This window comes from Artibeus jamaicensis, unplaced genomic scaffold (assembly GCF_021234435.1).
Source record: "Artibeus jamaicensis isolate MK-2021 breed Jamaican fruit bat unplaced genomic scaffold, CSHL_Jam_final contig_729, whole genome shotgun sequence".
Taxonomy (NCBI): domain Eukaryota; kingdom Metazoa; phylum Chordata; class Mammalia; order Chiroptera; family Phyllostomidae; genus Artibeus; species Artibeus jamaicensis.
Window position 1 is genome coordinate 3297737 of NW_026521939.1, and position 22390 is coordinate 3320126.

The 22390-nt window shown below is 43.1% G+C and overlaps 1 protein-coding gene across 1 annotated transcript in view; it reads right to left on the reverse strand.

The window, feature by feature from the left end:
* Window positions 1–22390, reverse strand: part of BMERB1 (bMERB domain containing 1) — a 105330-nt gene that overhangs the window by 26419 nt on the left and 56521 nt on the right. The window contains exon 2 of the mRNA XM_053672182.1: window positions 19011–19134. Coding sequence (XP_053528157.1) covers window positions 19011–19134 — 124 coding nt within the window. The remainder of the gene's footprint in view (window positions 1–19010; window positions 19135–22390) is intronic.

Sequence of the window (22390 nt, forward strand, 5' to 3'; positions counted from 1 at the left end):
TTCCTACCTACTTTCCAAACCTGGTCTTTCAGGCTCCCTTTGATTCTAGGGGCCCCTATCCCACCACTAGCTTTCCAGTAAATTCTTTGTTTTGCTTGAGTCAGGGTTGATTCCTGTTGCTTGCAGCCAAGAACACCAACCAAAAAAAGCCTCTCTCTCAAGTAGATCCTGACAGCCACACAAGTCCTCTCTCTGAGGGAACTGCTGATGGGGGCAATATTCTCCATCTTATGTCACTCTAGTGAGCCTGTAGCACCATATATGAATTGGTATCTGGCTTTTTGGCCCTTAACTCAGTTCCGCACAGAAAGATACCAGTAAAAGAATGTTAGAAATGACTTATTATTAGATTGGAATTTGTGTTGAGTGTTTTGGGGGATGAATTAAAGGAAGAGGGTATTTACTCTGGATTGGATATTGCCAGAAAGTGGGATGATTCTCTTCCCACTTTGGGATGATTAAAAGTAGGGCATTTTAATAATTCTCACCTATATAGTGATGAGAACACAGTAAGGAAGCAGCAGTCACTATTATGGACCAAGTTATAGAGATGCTTGGTTTTGTTGTCTAGGCAATGTTCATGTCCTTATTTGCTTTCAGATACACTTGTGGCGTTGTCTTGTTGTCTTGATTGAGCAGTCTCAGAATGGCCTTGTCTGATGTTGGCAATCGACAAAATTATTGTTCAACAGAAGAACACTTTGGCCTCATTGTGAGTACTGGGCTAGCTCCTGGCTGCCGGGGGCTGCTTTTCCCTTTCTCATAGCGGGGGAACTAATTTATCTACTTCTCATGTCCCCGTAAGTAATTATGAGAACCTTGACTCTAGGGACCAGTCTTACCCATTTTTGTCTTCTCTCGCAGTGCCCAGCACAGGGCCTGGCACACAGAAGTTCTCCATGATCTCTATGATCGTGCTGAACTTCTGCATGGTGCTGTGACAATTTTGCTGAAGCATATTTTCAAAATTTAAAAATGTGACTCATATAAATAGATAATGAATACCTGTCAAAAAAAGAATTTAAGACATTAATGAGGGAACCAGTAAGATGGTAAACCTCATTCCCAGAGAGCATTTAAGGAACGGAATTCATTGACACTTTTTTAAAAAAATATTTTATTTATTTATTTATCTTTAGAGGGGAAGGAGAGAGGGAGAGAAACATCAATGTATGGTTGCCTTTCGTGCGTTCCCTACTAGGAACTGGCCTGCAGGGAACTGGTCTGCAACCCAGGCATGTGCCCTGACTGGGAATCGAACCGCGATCCTCTGGTTCGCAGGCCCGCGCTCAATCCAACCAGCGCCTCATTGACACTTTTTTAATGACAGTCTTAAAATAAGATTGCTAGGTTAAAAAGAAAGCTGGTTAACAGCCTTGAGACCAATAGAACCATTACCTTTAGGGCTAGCATTTCTACTGGATAAAATCTAAAATTCATGGGAACCCCTGAATTTGTAGTTGGTTGGACAGAAATGTGGGTGGCCCAGGACTTAAGACTGGCATCTGAACTGAGGGCAGTCTTGTGGGAGTGAGCCCTGAAACTTGCAAAATCAGACTTAACTCCAAGTAGATGGTATCAGAATTGAACTAAATTATTGGATATCCAGTTGGTGTCAGAGAATCAGAGCATTAATGTGGAAGAGCAACATATATTTAGTGTCAAAAGAAAATCACCACTGGTGTCAGGAGTGGTGATAAAGTTCATTTGTATATCAGGACACACAAAATGAGAGCCACCCCAGTGGCTGAGCCCAAGTCATAGATTTAAACCTAAGTGAGCTTAGGCCCTGGTTTAGTAGCTCATTTGGTTAGAGAGTTGTCTCAACATGCCAAGGCTGCGGGTTCAATCCCTGGTCAGGGCACATACAAGAATCAACCAATGAATTCATAAATAAGTGGAACTAAAATCAATCAATTAAAAAAATTAAATTTAAATGTTAGCCCGCATTACAGAAAACACCTGTTGAGAAAAATCTGACATACACCAATCACAATCCTCCAACTCAGCTTCACAATCCTCCAACTCAGCTTCGGCTAGTTTAGCTTAGCTTCTAAACTAGTTCGGCTAGTTTAGAAGGTCCTAGAAAACAGGCCCTTCTAGCCTTAGAAGGAGATCCCCTGGCCAGTCATGCCCTGTTTCTATGTTGCATACCCTAAGGCTCTATAAAACCCACTCTTGCCCAGAATCCCTGAGGGAGAGTGCTTCACTGTTTGTGAAACGCTGCACTACCCCGATTCACGGATTGTTTTCCCTGGGATCAAGGACATCAGACTTGTTACTAAATTGTGTTAGTTTTGCCATCTGACGGTGGTGTCAGAAAACACCACACAAAAGAGCTTCAAAGTTAAATAATTTGCCCAAGGTCACCCAGCTGAAAGCATCCCAGCTGGGACACTAACTCTTTCACAGGCAAAGCCCTTGATCACCCTATGTGCTGCCGCTGGCTGTGCCTACTATCTGCCACCACCCCCCAGAGATGGCAGTCGCATGCCCCTGGCTCAGTGTGGCTAAGTAAGTGCTTCCTGATCATCAGGCATTTGCATATCACTCTGGAAATGTCTGCCAGATCTCATACCCTCTCCACTATTATTCATTCAATATTTTTCTTTACATTGACTACTTTTTATGTAAAAAATTTAAAATATACAGCCTCTTACAGCACCATAGGTGAAAAACCAGTATTTTTCCTTAAAAGACATAAAATTAAATCCTGGCCAGGTAGCTCAGTTGGTCAGAGTGTCATCCCAATATGCCAAAATTGTAGGTTCAATACCTGGTCAGGGCACATACAAGAATCAACAAACAAATGTATAAATGAGTGGAACAAGCACATTGATATTTCTCTCTCTCTCTCTCTCTCTCTCTCTCTATATATATATATATATATATATATATATACACATATATATATGTGTATATATATGTGTGTGTAAACAAAACAAATACTACTAAAAGACAAGAATATAGTTCTTAATTAATGTTGTCCCAAATATTGTACTACCTAAAATCATCCCAGCATGTACTCCAGTTCCAACTAAGGTCACTCAGCCAAGTCTCAGCCAGGTGCCACCTCCAAGTCTAATCCTCTTTCAGCCACAGCATGGATCCCCTGACTTGTTGCTGGTTAACTATGTCAGGGCAGCAAGCAGAGAGGAACTGAAGGTTTCTCAAGATGGCTCAATGAGACCAAAGGGGAAAACAACCAGAGTGATGACAGACAACAGATGGTTCGAGGGCTGACTCCTCCAGGCAATTAATGATGCCCTGGGCGAGACTCCCTGAACTGAATCACCAGAGTGAGCTCAGAGTAAAGCAGGCCTACTCTAAGTCGTCCTAGGACCAGATGGAGTTTTCCCCCAGAACCACTCAAGGCCAGTTATAGAGAGACTAAGAGGCAGTGCAAACACTTGCAGACATGGATGGACTAGCAGAGGATAACCTCCATCCTCCAGGTGGAAGGAGGTACCGAGTTCCCCTTTCATGACCTGGTACAGCTCGCAAACTCCATTTGGAGAAACCTCATGTCAAACCAAAATGTCAGTTTATTCAGGCATTTTCTGAAGTGTTGCTTTGAAATTTAGATCTCATTCTATAAATGGACAATTTTTGCCTTGGCTCAGACTCTAGCTTCAAAACTCTTTCACAGGTTGCAGAAAGACTTACCCAAGAATTCTCATGGCTAATTTATAGGGTGTACTTATAAAGGGCTGGGATCTATACTTGCACTATTTGTTATTTTCTTGTACTATTTCATTTAATATTCACTCCACCTCTATAAAGTGTGAACTGATATTATAGCATTTGTACAAAACCTGAAGCTTAAGGTTTTTACAGCAATTCAGTTCTAGAGCTGGGAATACATTTCTGCACTGTCTGGCTCTGGAACCACTTTCCTCATTATTACATTCTAATCCCAAAACTCCTCAGTGAAGCACCTCAGAAATTCCATGTCTCCCAACTCTTGGCTTCCTCACTTGATTGCTTTAAAAAGTAAAAATAAAAAAGGAGATAGTGTGTTGGTTTTCAGAGGTCAAGAACGGGAGAATTGAAATGGAGCAAATTAAAAGCAACGATTGCTGAATAAATTTCACTTCCGGGGATGAGCTCTCACAAAGCTTACCATTGTAATTTTCTTGGTAAATATAGATTTTGATGATGGATGTGATAATGAAGACAGCAGATGGCATCAGAACTCTCATACACCACAGGAGACCACAACATACATTTCACTCTGATTCTGATCACGATTCTAACCTAATGGAGCAAGATGTACCTATTGCTGTGTCAGAAGACAGGCCAACACAAGGCAGATTTTATACCTTTTGTCTGAGGCCAATTGGCATCAAGGAAAAAAACGTGTTATGAAAATACGATGAGTCATCTCTAAGCAGCTGATGGACACCAGGATTCTTCTACTTCATTTGGGGAAGAGGTTAGGGCAGCGGTCCCCAACCTTTCTGGCACCAGGGACAGGTTTCATGGAAGACAATTTTTCCTGCTGTGCATCCTGGCTCCTAACAGGCCACAGACCGGTACAGGTCCACAGCCCCAGAGGGTTGGGGTTCCCTGGGTTAGGGGATGTCTGTGCAATAGGGGTTGGGGGAGAATCCCAACAGCTTTGAAAACTCTCAATGGCCAGGCCACACCCTGGACCAATTAAATCAGACCCTGGGGTAAGACCCAGGCATCAGCATTTTCTTTTCAAACTCTCCAGGTGATTCCAGTGTGATTGCTTGATTCCAGGTGAGTTAGAATTAAGAACCAGTAGTCTCAGGAGAACTGGCAACGCAGTGAAAAATGGGCAAGTTTCACAGCCTCCAGTCTCTGGCTCCTGTCATCCAGGGTTCAGTCAGGGAGGTGGAACCACCAGAGTTATGGGGCAAGGGGTGAGCTGTAGGAATTAGACTTTCTCAGTCATGGGAGGAACAGAGCGGTCACCAGCCAGGTGCTCGGACAAGTCAGGCACCTGCAGCCAGCAAGGTGGGACTACAGAGGGATAGCAGGTGCACAGATCTATGGGAGGCTGTTGCCTAGTTTGCCAAGTGTCTGGAAGACATGGGGGGTGGCTGTTGGTCATCAGACCTGGTGGTCAGGAAGACAAGCTGGATGGAAAGTGGAAGGACAGGCTGGAAAGAAAGTGAGGACAAGCTGGAACCTCTGTGGTCCTGTCTGGTTACCTCCAGTCTGACCAGGTGCCCTCAAAGAGTAAACACTGGTGCTTCCCTTCTGCCTCCCAGATTGCCCACCTTTAACCTGGACCAGACAGGAAAGGGATTCTGGGAAAGAGAATCCTCAGCATAGCTAAGTTTTTGATAGAATATTCCAGCACAAATTAGAAGGAACAGAAATCCACTCAAGCTCACTCAGTGAAAAGATAGTTTAGTAAAGGTATAAGAAAATGGGAGTAAATGTTATTACCTTAACAGCTGGTACCCGAATTCATCTTGGGGAAGAAATTATTTTTGCTTAAAATCATACCTTGACAAACAGCTGGGGTAGTGTTCCTGAGAGTTCCAGAAAGTTTTGGTGCCATTGAAGTTTTGGTGCCATTGAAATTGCTCTGCATGAGGCAGGGAGAGGACTCTGCCTTACTTGGAATGAGGTAACACAGCTGATATAAAGAAAAGCAAGGAGAGTGGTGAGACTGGGCTCTGTGGGTGGAAAAAGGCAAAGAAAAAAGGAACTGTCTTGGTACAAGGTGGTAAAAAGGACCTTGTTAGCCAGAAATGTCAAATGCGGATCTGAGAATTGTTTGCTGTGAAGAGCTCAACACAAATCCTTTCTGTGGTCCTTAGTTCTGACTCCTCAATTGACCTGTGGGGATAGCGTAGCGCTTTATGTTATTTTGCTGCCATGGAAACTGGTAAAGCATATGAATTTCATACCCACACGAAGTAGGGTACAGAGCCCAGGAAACCAGGCTTAGAAGCAGAGAAAGCCTGAGAATGGAACCCCCTGGAAATTCACAGACATTTTAGTGGTGGATTTGGATTTCCCCAGGTTGTGGCAACATGGGTGGGAAGCATTTCTCCAAAGGTCTGGAGAGGGTCTTGTCTTATACTCAACAGTGTCTTGTGGATAGGCATAGTTCACCTGGGCTGCTTGGGGACTGGAACAGAAGTGTCATGGCCAGATTCATTCTCTGCTTTGGGGGGCCACGTCTCTCTTGTTTGCTAGTCCTAAAGCAGATGTGCTATTCATTTCCTTCCCTCCAAAGACAGCTTTCTCTGCTCATCCACAGTCTTTGGTTTGCAAATCTCCCAACACTTAACTGTCCCGATCTCTTTGTAGCCCAGGAGACAGCCTCTGATTGGCCCAGACTGAACCAATCTGGACCAATCAGGTCTGGCCTGGAGGAAAAGTGTGAGTGAGAAAGGTTAAAACCCCTCATACCCCACTGCTGACTCTCTAAGGAGGAGCAGTGGGTAGGGAGGTAATGACTGGCACCAGATGAACACAGCAAAGCCAAGCCCTGGGGTCAGCTGCTGGAGCTAGAATCCCAGCCCTACTAATTCTTAGCTGGCGTGATATTTGGGAAAGTCTCTCAATATCTGTGAAATTCAATTTCTTCATCTGTCAAATGTGGCTCACAATAATATCTACTATGAGGATGAAATCAGGAGATCCATATAAAAATTAAGCATTGTATTTGGCACATGCAAGAGCTCAAGAGATATTAGATAAAATAATAATGACAATGACTTTAAGAACTGACCATAATATCTCAGCTCCTGTTCTCCTACCTCACTGTCCATCTGAAGCTTCCATCTATCACACAGAAGTCATCCAGCTTTGTCTCCTCTCCTGGACACCAGTGGGGCAGAGCCTTCACCTGTACTGTTCATTGCTCCATTCCCTGGACCTGGCACATGGTAATCCTACCATAGATGCTTATTGAATGAAGGAATAAATAAATGCTCAAATATTCCCAGGTAGGAAAACTCATTACATCCCAAGATTCCAACCTTTTAAAGCTCCAAGTATTTGGAAAGGCCTCTCTTATGAGGAGATAGGAATCTGACTCACTGTGGCATCTGCTCTGGTTCCACATAAAAGGAACAAATTCCCTCTTCTACACAGCAACCCTTCGCTGTTTCACGAGAGATCTCCTGTGCCCTTTGAGACTTCTCCTCTCCAGTCCTACGTCCTTGTCATGGGAGAGGTCTTCACACCACCCTTCAGTCTCTTCCCTTCTCCTATGTTCCTTCTGCAAAATAAGTAACCTACTACCAAAAGTCAAGAGCCTGGGCCCAATGTCTGCTGTTACCAATGCATTTGTTAATTTCCAAACTCAATTTCTTCTTGAAAGAAAGGAATATATAATGAGCAGTCACATTGTGGCAGGCACTTGATATACATGATCTCTTATTCCTCACAACTACTCCTTGAGATATTGCATGCATTCCCATTTGATAGATGAGGCAACTGAGGCTCAGAGAGGTGAAGGTACTTTATTTGTCTGAGATTGCAGCGCCTGTAAAAGTCGGAGCAAGAATTCAAATGTAAATGTAATCTAATATGGAGCATGGGAAGTTTTCTCTTTTTATCAGAAAGCAACCCTGTCAAAGACCAGGACATCCAGTAATGAAAAAACAGGCTGTCCTGCCCTTGGCAGAACCCAACCAGAAATGTCTTAGATCGACCTAATCAGATTCAAAACCCCTGAGGATTTTAGGAGGCTGAAGACAGAGGCCAAGAGTGGGCCAGAATTCCAAGAGAAAAAAAAACAACTATGTAACTGATCACTTAATGAAGAACAGCCAACTAAATAATGTGAAAGATGTAAATCAGGATATTGTCTTAATGAGTGACTAGGGCCAGCTACGCTTATGTAGATCCAAAACACCAAGGCATCGCTGCCAAATTATTTATATCTTCCCCCCTCCCATTTCTCTTTGAGCATCCTGTCCCAGAACTATCGAGACAGAGCTGGTTCTTATCTGAAGGGAAATGTGGGAATGAGGCCCAGCCAAGCATTATCTGATTCTGGACTAAGCACAGAGCAAAAAGCTGAGCTCTCAATTGAGACTGTGAAGTGATACGAACAAGTCTCTCACTGAAGTCAGAAATTTTCCAGAAGCAAGCAGTCGGGTCCCTGTACACGCATATTGAGTCTCTCTCTCTCTCTCTCTCTCTCTCTCTCTCTCTCTCTCTCTCGCTGTCTCTGTCTCTGCTTTTTCTTTGGGAAAGTTCAAAGAATGATGATAGCTCAGCATGAGATGAAGCAATGATTGTTCTCTACATGTGTCTGCTCTTTGCAGTGGCCATCTCTGTCACTGTCACTGGGAGTCCAGCTCTGGTCTTGGCCAGTAAATGAATTGAGTAGCCACTGTGGTCAGCTGAACAATGTCTCTCAAAGATATCTGTGCCCTCATCCCTGGAATCTGTGAATATGTTATATGGAAAAAAGTGACTTTGAGGGGGTGATTAAATTAAGGAACTTGATGTGGGAGAGTACCCTGGATTATTCAGGTGGGCCCTAAATGTAATCACAAGTGTCCTCATGAGAGGAAGACAGAGGGAGTTTTGACACAGAAGAGAGAAGGGGACGTGATGATATGAGCAGAGAGAGAGATTTGGAGACTTCATTCTGCTATCTCTAAGACAGAGGAAGGGACCACAAGCCAGGAAATGCAAGAAACACAGCTCTAGATTCTGGAAAGATCAAGCCTCCAGAAGGGAACCTGGTCCCACAGACACCTGGATGTCGGTTAAACCAATTTCAGACTTCTGGCCTCCAGAACTAGAAGAGAGTGTGTGTTATTTTAAGACACCAGCTTTGTGGTAGCTTGTTAGAGCAGCCGCAGAAAACTCACAGACTCAGTGAAGTGTCTACTATGCAAGCTGCTATGTTGTGCTGTCGCTGTGAGAACACTGTGGACGACCCACAATCGACCCTAACCATCAGAGGGCCAGGCAACTCTCGATACCCAGATCAGCCAGCTCCAGGAGAACCCTCACAATAGGTCAGAGCCTGGAAAAGCAAGAAAATGACTGTTGCTCATTTATTAGGTAAATATTCACGGACCACCTCCTCTGAGTTTGGCCATGTGCTGGGTGCTGTCGACATCGTTGGGAGTGAACACAGCTCAGCGTTTGCCCTCCTCAAAGCCAGCATCTAGTGAGACAAATGTTGACCACATACACCAATGAACATAGATTTATAAATGGAGGGAAAGGCTTTTAAGGAAAAGATCATGGTTACGAAGACAGGAGAGGACACACACTGGGAAGTGCTGGGAAGGCTTCCCCTTGGAAATGTCCTTGGATCTGGGTCCTGCAGGGAGAGAGAAAGGGAACCAGGCAAAGAGGTTGGGCCGGAGGAGGGGGCACAGGCAGAGGGAACAGCAGGGACAAAAAGATCCCAAATGGTAGGAGGGGCCTGGAAGGTGGGGGACCCATGAGGGTGGAGAGCAGGGGCGGGGTCTATGAGTAAAAAATGGGTGAAGAACATAAGAGGAGAGAACAGGTAGGAATGGACCAGGCAGAAAGAACCTCATAGGCTTCATCATATTAACAAATTCTGGAATGTGTTTAGAACTGGGAGCTGTGGTCTAATATGCATTTTGAGAAGCTCCTTCTGGCTGCCATGTCCCCCCTTGGCTTGGAGGGCAGCAAGGAGGCGCTTGAGATTAAAGACAGTGATTGGAACGTGGAATCGGGTGGCAGCCACACAGATGGAGAAAAGTGGGCCGTGAGAAACTGTTTTAGAAGCTAAAACTGACCCAATTTGGGTGGATGGAATCTGCCAGGTGGCAAATTGAGAGGGGTCAAGAATGGCATCTAATCTTGTAATCTGGGGTTTAAATGGGTAGAGATTGTAGTGCTGAGTCATTTGCTGAGCTAAATTTGGAGGGAAGGGGGGTGGGGAGAAGGGAAAGCTTGGACTTGGACATGCTGAGTTTGATGTACCTGAGACACATCAGTGAAGGTATCATATATCACAAACTTCCCCTTAGCATTTTTCTCTTAAAAATGTGTTTGTGTTCAAAAAGATAAACACTGTATGATTTCACTTCTGTGAAGTACATAGAGTAGTCCCGTTCACAGAGACAGCAGGCAGAACGGTGGTCACCAAGGGCTGGGGAAGAGGGAAATGATTAATCAGTACCGTTTCAGTTTTGTAAGTTGAAAAGAATTCTGAAAATGGACAGTGGTGATGGTTGCGCAACATTACAAATGTTCTTGATACCAATGAACTATGCACTAAAGTGGTTCCAGTGGTAAATGTTGTGTTAGGTGTATTTTATCACAACAAAAACATTGGAAGAAATACAGGAGTGGGGAAAAAAAGTAGGTTGACAGTTGTAAGCATACAAAACAGTTTATTCTTTTTTTAAAGATTTTTATGTATTTATATTCAGAGAAAGGAAGGGAGAAAGAGAGGGAGTGAAACATCAATGTGCGGTTGCCTTGTATCATTTGTTAATTGTTGTATTATTTTCCATGCAAACGGCTGTAAACCTACTTTTTCCCATGCCTGTATGAGTGTGTTTGTGTTTGTGTGCATGTGTTTGTGAACTATATTAAAAAGTGTGCATAAAATATATACATACAGCTTATAAAACAATAAACAGTTGCATTTCCATCACCCAGCTTAAGTAACAACCTGTATATACCCCTTAGAAACTCTGGTATACTCCATCCCCCTATATTTTTCTCATTCCCTCAGAGGTAAGCCCTATGCTGTTCGCGCTAATGCTTTTAATTTGTAAAGTTATGCATCCCTATATGAATGCCTGCACAATTATATTTGTTAGTTTTGCATATTTGACCTTTATATAATTTTTTGCTCAACATCTTGGTTTTGAGGTTCATCCATGTTAATCCCCACAGTCTGCTCATTTTTCACTGTTCCATAGTATTCCATGGTATGCCTAGACCACAACTGATTTGTCCTTTTCTAATGCTGATGAATATTTGAATTTCGAGTTTTTTGCAGTTATGAAATTTCCAGAATATGCTTCCTGATGTTCATGTGTGAGAGTTGCTTCAGAGAAATGATGCCCGATAGAATTTGCTGTGATGGTGAAAATGGTCTACAAAAATGTGAGCTTTCCTGTGGGTGCCCACTAACCACAACTGACAAATGAACACTTGAAATGTGGCTAGGACTACTGAAGGACTGCTTTTAAAATTTCACTTAATTTAAATTGAAATAGACACATGAGGTTAGTACTTATCCCATTATACAAACCAGTTTTAGGAAATACATAGGAAAGAAACTCCTGGATATAAAGTAAGAATATGTTCATCTTTACTAGATAATGAAGTGCCCAAACTGTTTTACCAAAGCAGTGAGCCAATTTCCCTTTATCTTAATCACTGGGAAGAGATTAATGTCTTTGCTAGACAAATGAAGTATTCAGATGGAAATTTCTGAGAATAAATAGGACTGTATTAGTTAGGGTTCTCTAGAGAAATAGAACCAAGAGGATAGATATAGATATAGATACAGATATAGATATAGATATAGATATCCATGTGTATATATAATACATATATATCTATATATCTCTAGAGATATATATATCTCTCTATATATATATATATTGTTATCAGGAATTGACTCACAGGATTACAGAGGCTCACAGGATTAAGGAGAAGTCCCAAGATCTCCAGCTGGCAAGCTGAAGATACAAGAGAGAGGATGATGTAAATTTTAGTCCAAAGCCAGCAGGTTCAAGACCCAAGAGGAGGCAATTTTTCAGTTCAAGTCCAAAAGCAGGAAGGATGGATGTTCTAGCTCAGCAGTCAGGCAGGCAAAATTCCCTCTTACTCAGCCTTTTTGTTATATTCAGGTCTTCAGCTGATTGGATGAGGCCCACCCACGCTGGAAAGGGCAATCTGCCTTTTTCTCAGTCTACAGGTCCAAATGTTAATTTCACTCAGAAACATTTCATAGACTCACCCAGACTAACATTTGGCTAAATGTCTGAACACCCCATGACCCAGTCAAGTTGACACAATATTGAGCATCACAAGAGCCTAATATGAACGCGGATCACCAGAACCCAGGAGTTTCAGAGGAGATCCTTGGAGTCAAGAGAATGTAATACATTTATAGTAAGACAGAGCTCCCAGAGAGAAGAATCTCCTTTCTTGAAGCTTGTTCTGAGTGCAAAAGGCAAGTTGGAACAGCAGAAGCTTGTCCAGCGGGGGACATGTCTTTCTCCCTTTCATCAGCCCAGATTCCCACCTCATCCCTACCTCCCAGTATGCTTAGACATTCAGGAGGGCCTTTCTTTTTTTTTTTTTTTTAATATTTTATTTATTTATTTTTTGAGAGAGGGGAAGGGAAGGAGAAAGAGTGGGAGAGAAATATCAATGTACGGTTGCCTCTGATGTGTTCCCTGCTGGGCACTGGCCTGCAACCCAGGCATGTGCCCTGACTGGGAATCGAACCGCGATACTCTGGTTCGCAGGCCCGCGCTCAATCCACTGAGCTACGCCAGCCAGGGCTAGGAGGGCCTTTCTTCTATCTCTCCAACACTTTCCTCTTCTCTTGAGGCTTCCCTCCTCTCCAAATATATTGTATATTTTGTCCAAAACAAATTGCTTTTTAGATTTTTACAATTAAAGGCATCACTTCCCACCTGATATGTACAGAGGCTCTGGCAATGACGACCTGTTCTAAGGAGATGCTATTTAAAACCCAGAGTGCAACTGGTGTGACTCAGAACACCCGCATGTGGCTGAGAGGTGTCAAGTTCCAGAAACACACATGTTTCATTTTGCCCCTGGTTTGAAGCTTTTTCTAACAGACTTCAGAATTATCAGATCATTAAAGGAAAAAGAAAAATGCAAGTGTATAAAAAAGTTTAAATAATATTGTAATAAAGTCAGGGCCACAGGGTAGAATTGGACTTGATGGTAGAGAGCCACTCCTCAGCTTCTCAGGAGAGGAGCATTTTCTGGGATTTCTCTGGCTATGACTAAGCCCCCGTGACCCCCTACTCTCCCTCAAAGCACAGAGTTAACAGTTAAAAAGAAGGAAATTTTGATTTGCTTACTTCCTAGAAAAGAACCACCTCCTTTCATGAGTCTTCTCTTTTCATCTCTTGCTGCAATGCTGCCAGGGAAACAATTTGTCCCACTATACAGATGGGTAAAACTGAAGCTGGAACAGAGCAAAAGATTTGCTCCAGGCCACGTAGTTAGTGAGAAGAACTGGAACTGAAAACCAGTTGAGAGACTCGGTAGCATGGAGGCTGAGATCATGGACTCTGGACCCAGATTACCTGGGTGATAGCACTGTCTGCTATTTAATGGAACCTGAGTAAGTTACTGACCACTCTCTGCCTCAGTTTCCTCATCTACAAGATGAAAATGTGTTGTCTTAGATGGTGGCACTGAGTATTAAGTGAATCAATGCATGTTAAACCCTTAGAACTCTCTTCAGCATAGCAAGTATTTGAAAGCCTGCTATTCACAACTCAGGCACTTTCTACCACCCCACCCTAAATCTCTGCCAGGTTCTAGGTGGGGCCTGACCTCTTCACCACACTTTGTACTTCTTGATAAAATGAATTAACCCATCTCCCCTGCCAGAGGCAGTTCAGACTCATGGATTAAAAGCCACCACTGCCAAGAGCAAGCTGAATAAGAGCGTACACTATCCCTTTTATGAAAATCCAGCAAGCGGGTATAAAATGAAGATAACCACCTCCCACTGCCGTTCAGAGGCCAAAGATTCCTAATTATCTGCAACCCAGATAAACAGCAGGACCAGGATATGGAGAGGATGCAGAAGAGCTGAGGCGGGCAACTGCAGGGGGAGTTATGAAAAGCTAATGGCGTGATTCAGTGCTGGAATTAGGGTGAGAAAATGCTTCTGAGGTTGTTGACAGACTCCAAAGGACAGGATGGTGAGAAGCACAGAGATGGGGCAGCCGTGGGAGGGACCAGGAGGTGGGTGTGCAGGAGGGTCAAGGAGGGAGCAAAGCAGGCATCAAGCTTTATCTCCTGGACATTTGACGCCTATTACTGGCGGTAGTTTTGTGATACTGAGGGTTTATTGAGTCATTCAAATGAAGCTCATAAAATTTCCACACTTCAAGAGGGAGAGCTCTAAATACCATTTAGCAACTTGGAAACCAGAGGACAAGTGAAGGAAAGACAAGGAGAGAAAATGCACTGTGTGTGCAGAGTGCAGACATGTGCCAACTCGGGTCACACATAACCCTCCTCTCAACCTGACCTCGAGGGCCTCATCCAGGGCAAGTGGGCATGCTGCAGGTGCTCCTAATTTGTCCTTCCATTAAAGAGCACCTTCTATGAGTTATATAAAATGTGCGTGAGGGGTTTAGCACAGGGCTGGGCCCAGTAAGGGCTCAATAAATGTTGACTGTTGTGGTCCCCGAGAACCTCTGTAGGAATAGGACACTACAGCAAACCTTAACTTTCCAAATTGGAGCTCATTGTTTTAGGCTCCAAACAAATCACTTATCTCCAGAAAAAGGGTATATAACAGTCCTAAGCCATATTCAGTAGAATCCTCTTCATTTCCACTACACTTAATTCAAGATGCTGGAATAAGACAAAACCCGATGTGAGACTGCAGGATTGTGGACATCTAACCAGGAGTTTGTGCATTCTAGAAGAGCTGGACAAAAGGGGTCCTTCTGTTGGGAATAAAGATAATAAACTAGGGTTAAGTGTTCTGCCTCTGGGACAGACACCTGGGGTTCAAATCCTAGTTCTCCTTTATACTAGCTGGTGACCCCAAACAAGCTATTTTTACTTCTTAACCTCGGTTTCCTTACCCATAGAGTAGAAGAAATAGAGCCCACTCCCTCAGGGCTCTTGTGACAACTCAGTTAACTAAACTTAAGTGAGCTAATTTACACTACACAGGAAGAATATGTACCCTTGGTAAACAGCATTACTTAGCACTCTGTCATGTGCCCAAGGTCACAGGCCAAGGACGTGGGAGAGCCAGGATGACCCCCGACCCCACTTCTCAAGAGTTCAGCCTGTTCCCTAGGAATGGGGAAATAACCCTCTTCTATTTCCTTACAGTTCTGACAAGGACATGGAAAATCGTCAGAGGCTGCAAGTCCCAGAGGAAAGGATAAGGCCAGAAAAGGGAAACTCATGAAAGAATAATGCTAAACACTGGGTGTGTTGGGGAAGCAGCCATCAGACCCATTCTTAAAAGAGTTGACACAGCAGGAGACTGCAAAAGTGAGAAGACACCCTCAACCATGAAATATGGTCTGACTCACACAGTCTCTATGGGAGCTGATGAATATTAACGTGATGACTTCAGAGCAGGTACGACAAAACCAATCTCATCTCAGTTATTACAGCTGCAGTCACTGGGACTGTTTTAGCCAAGGGCTGTCACATTTCTGTCACTCATTGGAGCCAGCAAATACTTAGTACAGTCTGAAATTCTATTTCTCCTCTTTACTCTATGACAAGGGTTGTGTGTGTGTGCGCACACATGCTGGAGTGTAAAAGGAAGTTGTTGGGGTAAGAATAGAGTGTGAAAGAAAAATTTATTGCACAATCAACAAATATCAATTGCTTAATAAGTGCCAGGTACTGTTCAATATCCTGGGAAATACAACAGTGAGGAAGATGGATAAAATTCCTCCCTTCATGGATCTTGTATTCTTTAAGAAATTATCTGGGTAGATAAGTTCAGAGCTTCCTTTCTTCCATCTTTCCTCCCTCCCTCCCTCCCTCCCTCCCTCCCTCCCTTCCTCCCTCCCTCCCTTCCTCCCTCCCTCCCTCCTTCCTTTCTTTCTTCCTTCCACCCCTCATTCACTCATTTAATAAATACTCTGGAGTCAGACTGCATTCTAGCTTGGTACTTACTAGCTAATGCAACCTTGGGAAAATTTCTTATCCTCTAACTCCCTCTTCTCTAAAATGGAAAAAAGAATAAGACCCACCTACATGGTAAGAAATATCCAGGGAACTGAATTCAAGAATCGCCCACACCCAGCCTTGTTACTCTGGGAAGCCAAGGGTGATGGATGAGGCTTTTGTCGCGGTCTAAATGGGCTGTGATCTCTACCCCGGCCATCTTAGAGTCCATCATGCACCTCTGAGATTGATGAGGTGGGTGTACCGCCAGGCAAGGCTACATACTATATCAGGCTGGACCTGGGTAGTGGGGGCATCATCATCATTCACTGCTGCCCGTGGGCTGCTAGGGAGACTCCAGGTGCCTGGAAGCTGGCCACTGCCCTGGAGAATGTCTCCAAGCCCTTTTCTATATCCTGGCCACATGGACATCCTTCTGTGTCCTTTATTTTTTTTATAAAGATTTTATTTATTTATTTAGACAGGTGGGAAGGGAGAGAGAGAGGGGGAGAGAAACATCAGTGCATGGTTGCTTCTCGTGTGCTCCCACTGGGGACCTGACCTGGCCCACAACTCAGGCACATACCCTGACAGGGAATTGAACCGGGGACCCTTTGGTTCACAAGCCAACACCCAATCCACTGAGCCATACCAGCCAGAACCTTCTGTGTCCTTTAGATAATTTGATTTATTCAAACATCTACTGTTGACATTTGTCCCTAAGTGGTTAGACTCATGGGCATGATGGGGAAATTCAGTGAGGTCACAAGCCAAGAGCTTTAGTACAGTGCTTGTCCCAGAGCTAGAGCTTACATGTTAGCTATTTCTGTCATTGAGCACTAGCTATGTGCTAGGCATGTTAATGCTGGCATGGTGTCTGCATACTCACACACACAATGCAAAAGTCAATAAATGCAAAGAGACAGCCTTTGTTCCTGCAGCAGCAAAAGCAATCTATGGCCCTATTAAGCACTTGCAGGTTTCTGTAACTTAAAGCAGAATTCATGTTCTCTGCCTTCCTTTTAAAATGCAGGGAAGGTATTTAAATGCCCATGATGAGCTTTTTAAAAGATTTTATTTATTTTTTAGAGAGAGTAGGGAGAGGGAAAGAGGGAGGGAAACATCATAGTGCAAGAGAAACATCAAACAGTTGCCTTTCACATGCCCCCAACCGGGAACCTGGCCCACAACCCAGGCATATGCCCTGACCAGGAATCAAACCTGCAACCTTTTTCTTGAGGCACAATGCCAAACCCACTGAGCTACACCAGTCAGGGCTTCAGTGATATGGTTTTGATGTTAGAAACAATCTGGACTTAAGAACAGTACCTTTGTTACCGTTTTAGAACAGAACATAAATACTATACTCTTTGAGAACCGAAAAAGTAAAAAACTGGAAACAGAAAAATAAAAAACAGATGCAAAAGCAAGACCCAGACACTAATTTAATCATCTTCTATAAGAGGGAATCCATACTTCCTATGGATGTTTATATATAAATAAAAGAACAGTCATAAAACTATTCACCAGAATTAATAAAAACCAACCCTATTAACACAGGTCACTTCCATAAATTAGTAAAGATAAAACAGAGGCAGACTTTTAATTTTCACACATACGGTATGTATTACTTACAGACTATGATAATCCCAAACCTTGTTGCCACTGAACTTTCAATTATTCCACGTTCACCAAAACTCTGACAGTTGGTGGGCCCTTCAGTGCAACATCATCCATATGGAAGAGCAGCATGGGGACTTCAGCATTTTCCCAGATCCTACACTTGGATTGTCACTGTTTGTTGTGCGGGGTGACTGTGTCCATTACTTGAATTCAGCAACTGCTGAGATGCAGGTGAGCCCCGAGTCTGTATTTCTAGTTCAGTGTTTTTCCCTACACTTCACACTCAGAAGCAAAACTTCCTGCCACTGATTTTGACCTGGGTAATGCCCAGGCATCTCAGAGTCATTATGTCCAGTCTTGGCAACCTCGGTTGCCTGACTTAATAGAACATGTGGTCTAGTTGATATTTCTCCCGCACATACAATACTTCAAATTCTTTTATTAAAAAACAACCATGGGGACAGAAGGATTGTTTCTAAACCCTTATGTATTGGTTATTTTATTCCCAGATGAAAGGGAGGATGCCTCTTACCTGTAAAGTGGAAGATGTTCTAGAACCTTCCTCTAGGACTCCTGTGAGAGGGACTGTGCATGTGCTCTCAGCACAGGGTCTGGCCCGTGCAGAGAGCTACATATATGGCAGTTGTTAATACTGCAGTCCATTTCATTGGGTGAGGGAGGTCATATAATGCAGCTGTGAGAATACGGGTTTTGAAAGCAGGAGGGGTTGGGTCTAACTCCTAACCACCCCCATCTTCCCATTTACTAGCTGGGAGGCTCTGAGCAAGTTAACTTCCCTGAGCCTCAGCCTACTCATCTGCAGAATGGGTTTATCTTATAACCAGCCTCACGGAGTTGAGAGAAATCAGTGATAGAATGTGTGAGACATGCTTAGTGCATGCGCGGAGGGTGTGATGTTGCTGCTTCTTCAAGTGGAGTTTGTGTTGGGAGTTGACAGGCAATATAGAAAATTTTCTGCTTAAATCGTCTGGTTTTGTTTTGTTTTGTTTTTAAACTCTCAGTTTATCTTCAAGTGCTCAATTTTAAAAATTAGTTTCTCTTGAAAGACAACCTGTAATTCCCCAGGAATGTGCTGCTCTGTAGACAACAGATTTTCAAGTCATGTGATTCTGAGGTTGACCCCAGAAAAGAGGCGTCATTATTTTCCCCAACTTTGCAAATGAAGGAACTGAAGCTCAGAGAGGCTAAGTAAACTGCTCTTGTCCAGCTCTTTTTTTTTTTTCAACTCAGGTCTAGCCTAACACAGAGTGGGTGCCACCTCTGGCGCTGTTTCTGTCTCCTTACATTTCTCTTCACAGTCGTGACAGAGAGAGCTTAGGCTTTGCCGCCAGGCCGACCTGAATTCAATCCTGACTATCATAAAACACAAAACAATGATACCTACTTCTCTAGGCAGTAGTGAGAATTAAATGAGATTTTTTTAAAAAATGTACCTAATGTCTTTATCACAGTGCCTGACACACAGTAATAAACAGTAAATGTTAGATTCTCAGATATCCTCTGTCTGAAACCCCTTCCTTTTCTTGGCCGCTCCCTCCGACACTCACATAAACCTGAGCTCTGACTCCCGTCGAACCAAAACTTCCCGGAGACGCTGGATTTTCGCCATCTCCAGTTCAATCTCCTCCGGCATCATGGTTGTCTCTGCCATGGAGATGATGTCCAACTGACCTGTGTGGGAGACACAAAACGCAGGTGTCAGGCCCCTGAGTCTGCACGGGTTTGCAAGAATTCCCTCATTCTGGGGAACAGACTCGATCCAGTGACCTTCATCCATGGCCAAAGCAGACGGGTCTCAGACTGCACTGCAAACGTGTGTGAGAAAGCCCTCTGGGTACCGGAAAACGCATTTTCTGTGGGAACCGCGGTACGTACGATGGCAAGCAGAGGCTCAGGTGGGCTCACCAAAACCTGCTCAGGATTGTCCGGGTGGCCTTGACAGCCCCTGACTGTTCCCAGCTCTTCTTGAGCCTCTGTTCCCCTTGACCACGGTCACTTTGCCCTGTCCTAGCCTCTAAGACCAAGTTCAACTTTAGACAGAAGAAAGTTTTATAATAATTATTTTATAGTAACACTATTACTTGTTATCTTATAGAAATACTAAGAAATGTAAGTAATAGCAATATGAAATAATACGTTTGTTGTAGGAAATTCGGATAATACAGATTGGCAAAAAAGAACAAGGTAAAAAGTCCATATCCACACTACCCAGAGAGAACCGCCACCCACATGTTAATGGACATTCTTTCTGTCTGGCTTATAGTTACAGAGTTAGCATATATACTGCCATATGTAAAAAACATATCTATAACCATATATATTACCACATATACATGATCATATTTATAGAGAAAGATACTATATATCTGCATATATGCATGGGTATTAGTTTGCTTGGGCTACCATAATAAAATACCAGAGGCTGGGCAGCTTAAAGAACATTTATTTTCTCACAGCTCTGGAGGCTGAAAGTCCCAGATCAGGCCTGGCAGGGTCAGTTTCTGACGAGAGCTCTCTTCCTGGCTTGTAGACAGCCCCTGCTTGCCATGGCCTCACGTGGCCCCTTCTTTATGCACAGAGAGAGAGAGTGCTCTGGAATCTCTTCTTAGAAGGACACAAATCCTATACAATCAGGGCCCCATCCTTATAATTTCCTTTAACCTTAAATCAGCCATACTGGGTATTAGGGCTTCAATATATGAATTAAGGTAAAGGGCATAGATATGCAGTCCATAACAGTATATATACATATGTGTATGTATGTGTGTATACACACCCACCATATTTTGCCATGTATAATATGCACCCATGTTTTTGTGTGTACTGTATATGGGATTATTACACCCATTTTTATACCCATGGTATGTAATGATTATACCTATGTATAATGTGCATCCTCATTTTCCCCTAAAAAATTTAGACAAAAAGTATACATCATACATGGCAAAATATGGTATGTGTGTGTGCACACATATATACATATATGTGTGTACACATATGCACACATATATATCATCTATACAGAAGGTATCCAGTCATGTAATACGAAAAATAGAAAACATATATTGAAGAAGATACAAGGTACAAGAAACATTGTACATAGGACAATGATGCCTCAGTTCCTTTTAAAGTAGCACCTTGGGACCTAACACAGTCTCCCAATTGCCATCAGCTGCCCCATCGTAATTTCCTTAACCTCATCGACAGTCTAAAATCTCTTCCCTTTCAAAGGTGGTTTTAGTTTTGGAAAAGCCAGAAGTCACAGGGCACCAAGTCTGGGCTGTAGTGGGGCTGAGTCACCTGGGTGATTTGATGTTTCGGGAAAAAACACCGCACAAGCTGTGATGCAGGAGTGGGCACATGGTTGTGATAAAGCTGCCAATCACCAGTTGCCCATAGCTGTGGCCTTCTGAATCATCCAAGTTATTTCCGCAGAGGAATGTTCAAGCTTAATGCAAAATGTGATGCAGATTCATTGCTCTACTCACTCAGTCACTTTGAATGCAATGGCCACGCAGTACATGTGCTCACTCAACAGAGTCTACCTCCACTGACTAGTACAGTGGAGTCATCATTGTTCACACATACACATTCCAGTCCACTCTCCTTGGCTGCCAAGTTACATCGATGTCGTGCAAACCGTTCTCATTATATTAACAATGGCTGGGCTTTTTCTGGACAGACCTCACATAAGTGTGTGTGTATGTGTGTATTTTACACTATGTATTTCCATCAACATTTTGGTGTATATTCTTCCAATGTGTATGTGTGCATATATTAATTTATACATTAGTATATATATATTAATTTAAATAATTATATATTATAAATGGATGCCCATATATAGGGTAATACATGCTCTATATGTATGATATATAAACACACACATGCTCAGTCAAAATTAATGCATTTTTAATTGAAGATACCCGACATACAACATTGTGTGAATTCATGCACTCCCATGTTTATTGCAGCATTATTCACAGTAGCCAAGGTGTGGAAACAACCTCACTGTTCATCAGTGGATGCAGTACACACACATACAACAACATATTATTCAGCCATGGAAAAGTAGGATATTCTGCCAAAAACATGGATGGACCTTCAGCACATGTTTATTGAGATAAGTCAGAGAGAGAAAGACAAGTACTATACGATCCCACTTATATGTGGAATCCCAAAAAGTCAAATTCACAAAAAGCAGAGATGGTTACCAGTGGAGGGAGGGGCAGGGATAAAACTGATGTTTAAAGGTATAAACTTGAAACAAATAATAAATGTAATTATTTATCTGTACACCAAAATATTAGTAGCTTCAAATGTTAATATATGTGTATATACATAAGGGTATGCACACATATACAATGATATCCCTATAAATTCATCATTTTGCAGGTCTGTTTTTTTTGTTTCACTGTATAAAGTTAGGGTCTCACATTTTATTACCTGACAACACATCATGAGCATTGCTGCACGTCCTTGGATGTTCTTGCTCAGCAGCAGTGAGAAAGGCTGTGTAGTTTTCTATTTATGGCGGCATCATGAATCACTCCTCCAACCTGCAGACAGGTTGTTTTCTGTTTTCCCCCACTATGAACAGCCCTGTGATGAGCATGGTCAAAGCTAAACCTCTGCGTGCATTGAAGAGATTTCTTTATTTCCAGAGGAAATGCCTGTGTTGTGAAGGATGCTTTTCCCAGGGACAGAAAGAGATGTAGGGGAGGGGATTTTCTCACTCGACTCTAAGGCCAAATCACATCCCTTACACCTGCTGACTCACTCCTCTCACACCTGGCCCCTCGGTTCTGCTACCCGGCATTGTCTTTTTGTTTACATCCCAGTCATCCACTGGAAAGCTGCTTTCTCTCAACCTCTCTCCCTTCTACACCCTGGAGCCCTGGCCCAATATGCCTGCCCAGGCACTGTG